Source organism: Convolutriloba macropyga, chromosome 6, assembly GCF_964194025.1.
Source record: "Convolutriloba macropyga chromosome 6, txConMacr16.3, whole genome shotgun sequence".
Lineage (NCBI taxonomy): Eukaryota > Metazoa > Xenacoelomorpha > Acoela > Convolutidae > Convolutriloba > Convolutriloba macropyga.
In genome coordinates, this window is record NC_134473.1 from 31,161,979 (window position 1) to 31,174,069 (window position 12,091).

Sequence of the window (12,091 nt, forward strand, 5' to 3'; positions counted from 1 at the left end):
TCGTCCAAGAGTCTGCTAAGATCTTGACTAATTAATGCAAAATCTGATTCTGACAACATCTTATAAGAATAATGCGTTATCTTATAAGATGGTCACAAGAATCTTGCAATAATTATGTTTCGAAATTGCTAAGGTGCTGTTAATGGTTGGGTAGTGGTGTAACTTTCCGTTTCACAATTCATATTGAATATTCTATTATTTCTAATATTCTATTCTTATATTCTTATTTTCTTTATATTCTATACATTCTAATAGACCTGCTCTAATGATCTAGTTTCCCCAAAAGTGTCTCACTGACAACAAACGCAGCCTTGCTGACGTCATTCGAGTTTGCATCCTACAACCAGATAGTGTCGGAGGAGTTCTGTGGTAACAAGTGTGTGTACAGGGCTGAGTGCAAGGCATACAACTACAACTTAGCAGTCAAACAGTGTGTTCTCTTAGCCACTGACTTGACACTTCAAAACATGACTGTAGGTAGGAACAACCGATTAAACGGTTTCCTTAGCCCCTTCGGTAGAAATATGTTTAGTTTGTTCACGTAGGTTAGCCAGGATGAGGTCCACTGCCCACAACGGGTATCGGCAAGACTGTTTTGGGCCTAGAATCTATGGGCCAAATCTAACACATCCTTATGTTTCGGTATGGGCCAGAATGATCTGATCAAAACTCAGGCATGGCCAAGGTCAAAGAGACCAAACTTGTTATAGGCTTGACTATGTAGACCATGTAACCATGTAGGGCAATGGGCCAGATGGAGAAGACCGAGTTATCGGTATAGAGCAAACCGGTTACAAATTGTGTATATAGTCCAGACCAAATACAGACGGAATACACGACCGAAACTTTGCCCAATCTATGAGCTCGGGCCGCAACGGACCCCTATCAAAGACCTAAATCCGGCTCGTCATACCTGTCCTGGGTTGCAAACCTCACTGGAAATTGTTTGCCTGCTGGTTGCATAGATTTCAATTTTAGTTTGGCAATTGAAGTTATCCGAGGACTAACAAAAATTGATGTTTTAAGGGAACTGATTGTTTTCGGTTCTATGAAAAACGACTTCATCGCTTGAACTTTTACAGAATAGAACTGTGGCATTCGACGGAGCCAAGCAGGTGACCTAAAAACCGCTGTAAAAATTGTTTGAAAGGTTTTCTGATAGAGATTTATTGATAATAGTTAATTACGTGAACAGATTCTGACATGACGGGAGTGTGGTTTCACCGAACTGTGGGGCCCTTTCCTCGTGGCTGCCCCAACACAACTAGTGTTCTGACAGATTGTTTCCATTTATGGGTGGAATCTTCCACAACAAGGGAGATGGTGGTTGTATGGAAGATGCCCTCAGACAATGATGACAAAACTCAGTATCTACTGGTACGGTCTTATTAATTTCGACACTGATTTCTGCAAATTTAGCATTTCCTAATTGTGGTTTTTGTTAGAAAAATCACTGTAATAGCCTTTGTAGATGCAACTTGAACAAGTTTAAATGTTCAAGCACTAACGCTGGTCTTTTGCTTATTTTCAAAGTTTTGAACAATACCGTATCAAAGGAACCACGAGAAAACTATGAAAGCATTGTGATCACCCGGAGCTTGCGGCAAGCCAATATCAGTACTGCGCACGTCTAATTGCAAGTCTTATATCAGTACTGATTCAGACCTATGGTCATGTCACATTTTACTCCTGCCAGTCTAAATGCAAGTCTTAGTCACCACGTGCACGTGTAAATGCAAGTCTTGGCCAAGACGTGCAATTCTACATCATTCAAGTCCAGACCAAAACTTGGCAAGTCTAAAAAATTTCAAAAAAAGCCGATAAAACAATTTAAAAAGCCGTGAAAACGTTAAAAATAGCCATAAAAACGTCAAAAACAGCCAAAAACGTCATAAACTTGAAATTTTTGAATTATGAGTGGGTACCCGGACTTGAGTATCAGAGCATTTCGGCTCTGAACCTGTACAATTCAAAAAAGAAAGCTTTTTTCAGTTCTGAACCATTGTATGTCTAGAAAACTTTCAATTTCTTTATGTTCAGTTTTTCTTCCTTAAGATTATATTAAGGTCATAGAGTTCACTCATGCTAAATTTATCCTGTATAGTCTGAAAGTTATTCATACAGCAAAAATGATTCTTAGCAGAACAATATAACTGGTAATAATTATAGTAGTTTACACTCTATTTTTAAAAGAATTTGTTTGTAGGCAGGTACAACAAAGCAGATTTAGCTTAGTGGTTATCACTTGCTACGCAAATTAAATATTATAAGTACCCACGCGGATGTTCGAATCGCATATGGGGCAAACCCTGTTGACGGGAGTTACGCAGAAAATATTGTTTTATGCAGTAAATTTTACTCAAAAATCAAGACTGACCAATGTAAATTGGGACAACAACAGAGTACTGGCCATCCTAAAAAGCAGAATGTCTCTAGATTGATTCAGCGCTGATTTCTTCTGCCACCAACCTCCGGGTAGTGTATATCTAGTGGATATCAACAATAGCTTAAAATTTCTCATTTGATTTTATTTTGATGTACTTTTAGGCTTAAAATCTTTATAACATGCTTTATATTTTTTGGTATAATTCGGACGTGAAAATTGCGAAAACGAAATTTATTCTTGACATTATTTTTCGTTGCATTTTCTCGCCAACCAGATAATCTTTTCCATAACCATATCGTCCTAATTTTAGATGTTGTTTTGATCAATTTATTATTCAACAACTGGTCAACACTCTTTCCGAAGTGGAATTTGAATTTAAAAATTTCTTCAAAAAATATTCTTTTTCAAAAATTTTTTCCGAATAAAAATAAAAATATATATAATTGAAAAAAGTGATACTGGCAGTTTCCAGTGTTCTTTTAGGGCTAAATGTCGCAAAACACAAAAGAACAAAATATTTGCGGCGGCTAAACCTTTCAGCGACTTGTTCTCGGAATATCTTACTTTGTTTGTATAAAGGTCGCTGCCGCTACCACGATTCCACTCCTTCTATAAAAAGGACAAATGTTTTCATCCAAGTCCTAATCTTTCTCTTATGGTTATTCATTCAGCCTCCTTCAAGTAAGTTTAAATAATTTGTGTTCTTTACTCCTGTCTCATATACGGTTAACTTTTAGGTTAATGTGTAGCGAAATAATGGTTTCGAAATTTAACTAGTTTTAGACACAAGTTTATTTCACTCTGTTACCTACTTAGTCACATTTCTTACCATTGTTTTGATAGATTCTCTATTGTACTCTATAAAAATTTGAAAAATAACGCAGGCTGCGACAAAATTGTATATTGTTTTCGAGATTCAGTAAAATTACCCAATCGACCTCCGTAATCATTAACTATTTCACTTAAAATTTATACTTTTTAGGGATTGTTAAATTTCAATCTCATATTTAGATCTCAAAAAGGAAAATGTACATAAAACAATCAATAGGAAAAAAACTGAGTCAAACAAACAAATATTTTCTTCCGAAAACCTCGTAAATATTTATTTTTTGTTATTTTTCACATATCGGCTCAAAAAAAAATTATAGGGCACAAAGTTATTAATAGAAAAAAATAGACCGGATAAAAATACAGAAAAAGGAATATTTATCAATACTTTTATCCTACGGGAACCCGGTTTGACCATTCTTAAGAACCGAATCTAAGTACCATACATATTCCATACGAAGATTTCGTATATGATGTTGCTATGATTCCCGAGATTTCCAAATACGATTCTTATTTGGTATCCAAGAATCTGGCATGCACATTATTACGTTCTTTCAAAACCCATACAAAACATATACAGCATTCTCAGCTTTAAGTGCAGTAATTAATTTCCTTTTTGTTGATTTTTTATGCTCATTTTGTTGTCACACTGAAAGTTTTGTTTTCTAATTAGTAAAATATTTGCCCTATTGGAAGTGCAAGCTCAGAAAAACCTTACAAAACAAATTATTGCACAAAATGCAAAATGGTTTAAGAGGGCAAAAGGACACGTTTATCGAATGTGGGAGAAAATTCTGAGAAGCTGGAATCGTTTTGTTGGTTAAAATTAAAAGAAAAGTTTTATAAATATTCAAACTGAATGACCTTGCAGTGTTCATGCAATAAATTTACATAAATTGAGTGAGTTGTACAGCTTGCAGAAATGAAACGACTATACATTAGCTCTAGGATAGATCCAGTATCTAATACCTTTATTTGTTTCCTTTTTACTGAAAAAATTAGTAACGTGGATAGCAAAAAATGTGAATCAAATTAATTGATATCTTGGATGAGAACATTTTTCAAGTACTACAGTCAGAAGAAAATTAGGTAATCATGTAAAATAACAAAAATGAAGCACACTGCTATGAAAATTTTCTGAGCCCAAGGGTAACGCTCTTAAAGAGCCCATTAAAGCGATCCTCCTACCTCCTTCCGGCAGGAAAGGATGGCCAAATATTCAAAATTACTTTACGCAACAGTAACTTTGAAACGCCTAGTAGTGAGATTTGACAATGCCGCAAAAGATATTTTAGGACGACCAGAGAATTTCGATTCAGAATGATCGGCACAGAGGACAATCTGAGGACTTCTCGGCGGCCATTGTTGATCAAAATGGACTGAGAAAAGATATCAGGAGATATGTTTTCACACCTTTGATACCTGGAGTGCACTACAATATTGACCTAAGGTAGGAAAAAATTGAACTGACGGAACATTGAGGAATAAGTTTGTTAATTTTTTTTCTGAGGAGACTAATTCAATAAAAAACAAACAATCTGACGTAAAACATTTGACGGCATTTTACTTTAGCTCCTTCAGCCGTTTATTTTCAATGTTATTCAATAGCCATCACAGTCACCTCATTTTTCTCTTGAAATAGATAGAAAACCATAACTTACTTCACGTCAACATGTGGTCGAAATCAGCGTTATGTTTTTGATTACTTAATCATATTCAGAAAAACTATATGGCTTCTTTATGCAATTACCAAGAAATCAAATATCATATTTGGATCTATTCTGTTTCGCCCCCCCCCCCCCCCCCCCCCCAGCTCAGTAAACATAATTTTTTATGACCCCCAGGCGCACGTGCTATTTTTTTACATAGTAACGTGCTATATAACAACATATAATTTGTAACTGGGGGTCATAAAAAACACTGAGGATCCTCATATTTGACCTTGTTTGATTATCTAGAATCATTCTATCGCCGGGATTTTTTTGCACAATATTTAACCCGAGAAGAACCTTATTAATTGACATGCATTAATTAGCGTGTTCCGGAATTTGTGCGGGATACTCAACCAAACCGTTAAATCCTATGAAAAGTGTTTGTTATTTTTCAGGGGCTTCCACAAAACCCTGGACATACATTTTCCGCTGAAAATCAAAGAATCTCTTAATCCCGAGCGGCCAGAGTTTAAAGATGTAGACGTATACATCAAATCCCTTCGTTTTCATTGGACGCTAGAGGGCGCAGCTGATCATTACCATATATGGAATGAGCCTGCGCATGGGATGTGTGCGGATGAGGCGGGTGGAAGGTGTGAACGAGATGTGAAATTGGGAAAACTGCTCATTACAGGCTTGCAAGCGGGTTATGGTGAGTTGAAAAGATTTAAAATTATCCTTTCTTGACTCCAACTTTTCGGCTCCCAGGTTGAGGTCCCCACCCAATTTATCCTCTGATCAGACTTTCCAGACCAAAATTATCTCTGATCAGACTTTTCAGACCCAAATAACCTCTGATCAGACTTTCCAGACTGATTGGGTCTCTGATCAGACATTCCAGACCGAAGAAATTCTGATCAGACCATCTCCAGACCATGGTCCAGACTCAAATTCAGACCCTTGTCCAGACCGTAATCAGACTATGATCAGACCCAATTTCAGACGCAAGTAGCCTCTGATCAGACTCAGTCGATACCATCTCCCCAATTGACCACTGATCAAAAACCGTCAAAATCGCCATCATAATCAGCCACTCATCAACCCTCCCCTCCATTACCCCCCCCCCCCCAACACTCAGTTGAACTCCCCTCTCATCTAGCCTTCTTCTCAACTCTAACCCCACGCACATACACACACACACGCGCACACACACACACACACACACACACACACACACCGTTACCCCCCCCCCCCCCAAGCGCACACAAAAGCACACACACTCGGCTTGAGGTTTCACTGGTAAAAATAGATAAGAGATGTAAGATTTGCGGTGAATTTGAATGAAAAGTATGAGATTTGTGATCAATGCGATGAAAAACATTAAGAGGTGAGTTTTCTTCCACCACTTATGCGGTGAAAAAAATTTCATCGCATAAAATTGCAATGCTTACGAAAAATTAGAGCTAAATTCACGGCTAATCTTACAAAATTTTACCATTGGAATAGTCGTACTAAAAAAGCGCAAGAATGGTGCTGAATAATCAGCAAACTCGCAAAATTAAAAAAAGAAATAAGACTATAAAATTTGTCGAACATGTTGCTACAGTGTTTCTGCAAAAGAAAACATGAGATACGAAAAAGTTGAGAGCCTTGGTTTAGGATAGCGGTATTGTAGTATTAGAGCTGCTACGAGTGAACGGATAATTATTCCGGCAAATCAAATCGACCGCATATGATTAAGCGTTAATTACCACTACTCTTAGCACCCGCCAAACAAGTTAACGCGCGCCTAGGCTAACAATACATTAGCATTTGAGCCTTTACTTTTCTATTTAATAAACGAGCCTCAGTTTAAACCTGGATCATCCCGGACCAAAGTAAAACTAGAATTAGAATTAAATATGAGTAGGCGCCGCTAATAATGCTCAATTTAATTTCCCTGGTCTTTGACTGGCATTTGCCACTCAGGGGAACTACTAAAAGCAAAGCAGGTGCATCTGATGAAAAGCAATAAATTCTCGCACAAACTTCAAGGTTACAAGAGCAGAAGGGAAAATGATTAAGGCTCCTACGCGCGGATGAAACAGGCTCCACTCTCCCGCTTTCTTAATATTTTTTAATGGAAGAACAATAATAGTTTGAGCACAGTACAACAATAATAATAATAGATGAGCACAGTTATTTTTCTCGATTTCTCAGCCAATAGGAAAAATAGGAGAACGTTTCACTATGAACGTGTACGTGGTTTTCCGACCCCTATCGAACCAAGCGGAGCTGAAAATAATTTTTCAAGTTGTTCTCAGCGAAGTGGGAAACGAGATTCTTATCGCAAATCATGATAGTGTAGACAACAGTATCCTTTTTTTCTTGAAAAAAAATGACCTAGTCAAGTTTAAACTAGACGATAACAGATTTTGTCTTTGCAAATTTTAAATAAACAAGTTTTTACGTCCCGCGTAAATTTCATGTCAGAACCAGGAGACTATATTTCGGCGCTACAACACATCAATAAGAATCCCCACCGCATCTCGATACTACTACTCAACTGGTAATTCGAAAGCCTGTAGTTTTATATTTACATTTTTTTTAAATTAAACACTTTCAGCCTCCAAATCTTTAAATTGAGACTTGTACCACAAACAGGTCTTAAGTATATATTTTTGCCTTTGATTTGTTATATCTTTTATCAAGTTAGATCGGCATAAATAAAGAGATGTTGTATTTTGATAACTGTATAAGTCCGCGCTAATTTGATAGTATTTCAGTCTCTCTTCAAAAATGGTAAATTTGATCAACCTAATTCTTTGTTGAATGGTTATGTTAAAATTTAATGAACATACCGCAGAATCAAGACTACCCGAACGCTTTTCTGTGATGCATGTGTTATACTATAGCGAATAAATTTTTTGGGATTTAAATTCTTGCATTGAGCACAAGCACTTAGCCTAGTTGACATCAAAAGCGAAAGTCTTAAGATTCTAGCAAATAAAAGTGATTCTTGTCACATTTTCGAAGAATTTTGCTAGGCAAATTTAATACTGTAAGATCCTTACAAGTAACAAACCATGTAGTAAAAATAATGTGAGAATTAACAACGTCTTATAGGAATCCTGCAAGATCTTTACAATATCTAAAAGGACGATTTTTTTCCACGCCGGTAGCTGGTCATCATTTCGATCGTTTTTTGGATCTAATCTGTCCCCCCACCCAGCTTAGTGGGAGTATATGTTTTGTGATCCCCAAGTGCATGTGCATTATTTTTACAGAGCAACGTTCTATATAACAACACATAATTTGCAACTGGGGCATAAAAACAATGCAGGCGAAACAATATAGATCAGTTTTTTTTCTTTTTTTAGAGTACACCGCATTCTTGAAAGCCATAAGCCACGACAAAGAAAGTAGAATATTACAAGTTAAACAATCTACTTATACGGACGACTTGGACTCAATCTACACAACATCCACTGTAGATACCCCAACATACATGCGACTAAACATAAATACAAAATCCGGAATTGGATACAAACATGAAGTTCATCTCATCACTACAGACGTCGAACCAAAAATCGTGTCCAAATCTTTCGTTATAAACCAAGTGTTCTATTTTTACAATTTGAAACAAGGAGGTTACTACAATTTCAAGGTCATAGCGTATAGTACTGGTGACACACCAATGACAAAAGAGCACACAACTTATGGTATGACGTACCCTGCCAAGCCATCTCAATATTCAACTTCCCCTACTTCGGGTACTACTTGGGTCAGGGTGCAGTTCTACGCCGCGGGGAAGTACCACGGATGGAAAATTCAGTTAGTGATTTTTACTGGGCAAAATTAAAATGAAGAGTAATTCATATGCCTAAATTAACGGGTAACAGTTTTAAAAATATTAGCTAAATTTTATTAGCAAAATAAATCGTAGTCTAATTCATATGATGCTCCAGCCGAAAAAAACGTGGACGACTGGTAGATATTAGGTATAAAAAGTCGTTGGGTTGACATGTTTGAAAAGACTTGGAATCGAAGGTACATAGCCCCGTACAGATAAACAAACACACAGATTAAAGAACATAACCGGTAGGTTAAATACTTACTGCAGCCAAAGATTCCCAAAATGGTTGCCAAATTTTTTTCCCAATTTGTTTGACAAATTTGTTTTTGATCTCTCAAAGTGGCTAGAGAGAGAATTTTGACAAGTTTTTGGACTTAAATTATATTGACAACGATGAGTTGCTATCTTGGTTTGAAAAGTAAGAACAAACTGAGTACAAAGAGAATCGAAGCTTTCAACAGTTTTTTTTAACGTAGCTAGTACAATTTCATAATCTTTTCTTATAATCTTTGATATATACGATATTTTTTGTTACACATTTGAAAACAGGCCAACCTTGGCGTAAAAATGTTCTCCAGGAGTGTTTAATGCATTACTGAATTTGATGTTAACTTTTAAATGCAAAAGAACCAGACTGTTTTATTTATCCCCGAGCCGACACTTCTTAGTAATCATACTAAGATCATATATGATGCCATTCAAATCATAGACTATATGGTAGTACGATCTTAATAAGATTTCCATTTTTTCTTATACAATTTTTTCTGATTTTGAAGAAATCATAAAGGATCGTTGTATTAAAACAAAGACACCATAAACAATGCCGTTCGTTTAAACTTCGAATATGATTGATATGTCCAGGTTTTCTCTTGATACCTCTTAATATCTCAAACTGCAAGAAAAGCTGTCCGCACTTTATGAAGGTTCCAAATTTTTTAGGGATCTTCAATAGCAGAGCGACCTTAGTACTGAGATGAACGGGTAGCTAGGAGCATGAAATTGGGGTCGAAAATTTTTAGCCCGAGAATTGAAATTTCTCTCGGAGCTTTTAAGAGGTTTTCTATCAAGTTTCACCTCTGATAACAATACGAATGGCGACTTTTTTACATTCATTTGTAGATTATTTTTTGTTTTGATTATTTTATGGCTTCAGAATTGTATATATACTTCGCTTTTTTCTGTTTTAAGTGGCCTTTATTTTTTACTTATGATCTTGTCAAGATTCCATAAGACCATATATGACTTAGTATGATTACTAAGATGATTTTTGTTATTAAGGGCATCATTTTTTGTTTGTTCACTTTTTGACTGAAAGTATGGTAAGTCTTGTTGGTTTGATCTATTGTGCTCTATTTTAAAACATCAATCAATTTTTTTATGATCTTAGTATGATTGTCAAGATTTCATACAAATCATATATGACTTTGAATGGTTTCTAAGAATCATATATGACTTTTTATGATTGCTAAGAAACAATTGTGGCGAGCAACACGGGTCAATACCTTGGAAACAATTTCTTATTATTATATAAAATTACAAATCATTATTCTCGAGATCTTAACTATGGTGATCAATTGTGTTCTGTGCAGCTATCTTATTTAGATCAACAAGTGGCAGTTGCAGCGTAACAGAGTGTGATCAATACAATTACAGAGACTACTATTACGTCACAGACATAGTACCAGGCACCACAGTCACCATTGCTGTCATGGCATATGTCCAATACACTGGAGAGGCAATGCTGCGAAGTCCATCCCTGGAAGTTACCTACGGCGCAAGGCCAGACTATCCCACAGGTTGTTTCAATGATTGCATTTTTACAAATTTTGCTGTCCTGCAATGCCGAAAAGATTCTTCATAAATTGTCATGCGTTTTTAAATTAGCAGAAGACCGGGCAAATATTTACTCTGACTGGTGAAAAATGATTGGTTAAAAAACCGGTCTCGGGGCCAACTTTAAGGTAAAGTTTAGAATGTAAGGCAATCTTCAAGCTAATTACCTGAGTTTTTGCATTTTGCATAGAAAAGACTGTCGTCGATGGGTCAATATCGAAAATGTAAGGGACGTAAATTGACCTATGAAATGACGTTTGATCGACATTAATAGTGTGCTCGATCATGTTTTTAACGTTGGGAAGCAACCCCCACGGCGATTCAATTTTTTCTTAAATTTTTGATATGATAGAAACATTGACTACAAATACCTCTGATTTATCAATCATCGCTCGAAATGGAAACGCAAAACTGCTAGAATAATTTTTCAAATTTGTTTTTCAAAACTTCGTTAAATAACAAGAGCACATAGTGGAAGCACGTCACAATACCCGGACCACTCTAGCTGTGCAATTCATTGCTGATTCAGAGCAAAAACCATACTGGGTTTTGTCCGGCCCATTGCTCTGTTCATGTCCCACTTTTAAATTTACAGTCTGGTTTTTGGCGGTCAATGAGTCATTAAACTGACTTGTTTTTGAGCATGAAAGTTTCAGCCTCTGTTATCTGTCTGCGCATGACTAAGTTTATTCTTCCGTTTGCCTGTGTAGCATTAATTGCCGGCTGACAATTATCTGCGCATAAAGGCGCGTATCAATATACCCGCTTTTATTTGCCGTCTCAAGAGACAATTAAATTTTTACTACTGCATTTGTTTGCACTTAATATGGAAACGTTCACTACTGTATTTGTTTGCACTTAATATAGAAACGTTCACTACTGTATTTGTTTGCGCTTAATAGAAACGAAACAAACGAGATCGAAATTGAATTATGCTCATATTCATGCTCAATGACACACATGAAATGGAATATAAATGCGTCAAAATGGACTTCACTAACTGTTTTCGAAGTTCTATAAATGTTTTCGAGGTTCTATAAATGTTTTTGAAGTTCTAAATTTTCGAAATGTATCTGCTTCAAGTAACGAAATGCACTTCAGAGTATTCCCACTAATCACGGAGGTCAGTGCAGGTTGGTGGAGGAGGTCGCTGACTGAGGTCGGTGGCGGCGGTCGGTTGAGATCGTCGGAGGTCGGTGGCGGATAAACTTCAGAATATTCCCACTATAATCACTGCAGACCCGCCATAGACGAAGCCGACGTTTCCCTTCACAAGCCGTTGCTCACCTTTTCCATATTAAAGATGATACAGAATAGCAAGAAAAGAGATCACGACATTAAAGTAGACCTGAAAAAAACAAGCAAAGAAGGGACCTGTTGTTTAAACGTTGAGTTGTTAAGAATAACAAACACTGGTCAAATAAGTTAAAGCATAAAGTAAGAGAGCGATGCGACGGGAAATTTTTAATTCGACCGTCGCAGTAAAGAAAGTTAACACTTTATGAGCAATCATCAAAGAACTCATTGTAAATTTTAAACACAAAGGCAGCCATATGC

The 12,091-nt window shown here is 36.5% G+C and overlaps 1 protein-coding gene across 1 annotated transcript in view; it reads left to right on the forward strand.

Moving 5' to 3' along the window:
- Positions 1-1,320: 1,320 nt before the first annotated feature.
- Positions 1,321-12,091, forward strand: part of LOC142341289 (uncharacterized) — a 41,452-nt gene continuing 30,681 nt past the window's right edge. The window contains exons 1-5 of the mRNA XM_075392208.1: positions 1,321-1,377; positions 4,510-4,664; positions 5,322-5,578; positions 8,226-8,679; positions 10,304-10,497. Of these exons, the coding sequence (XP_075248323.1) occupies positions 1,321-1,377; positions 4,510-4,664; positions 5,322-5,578; positions 8,226-8,679; positions 10,304-10,497 (1,117 nt within the window). The remainder of the gene's footprint in view (positions 1,378-4,509; positions 4,665-5,321; positions 5,579-8,225; positions 8,680-10,303; positions 10,498-12,091) is intronic.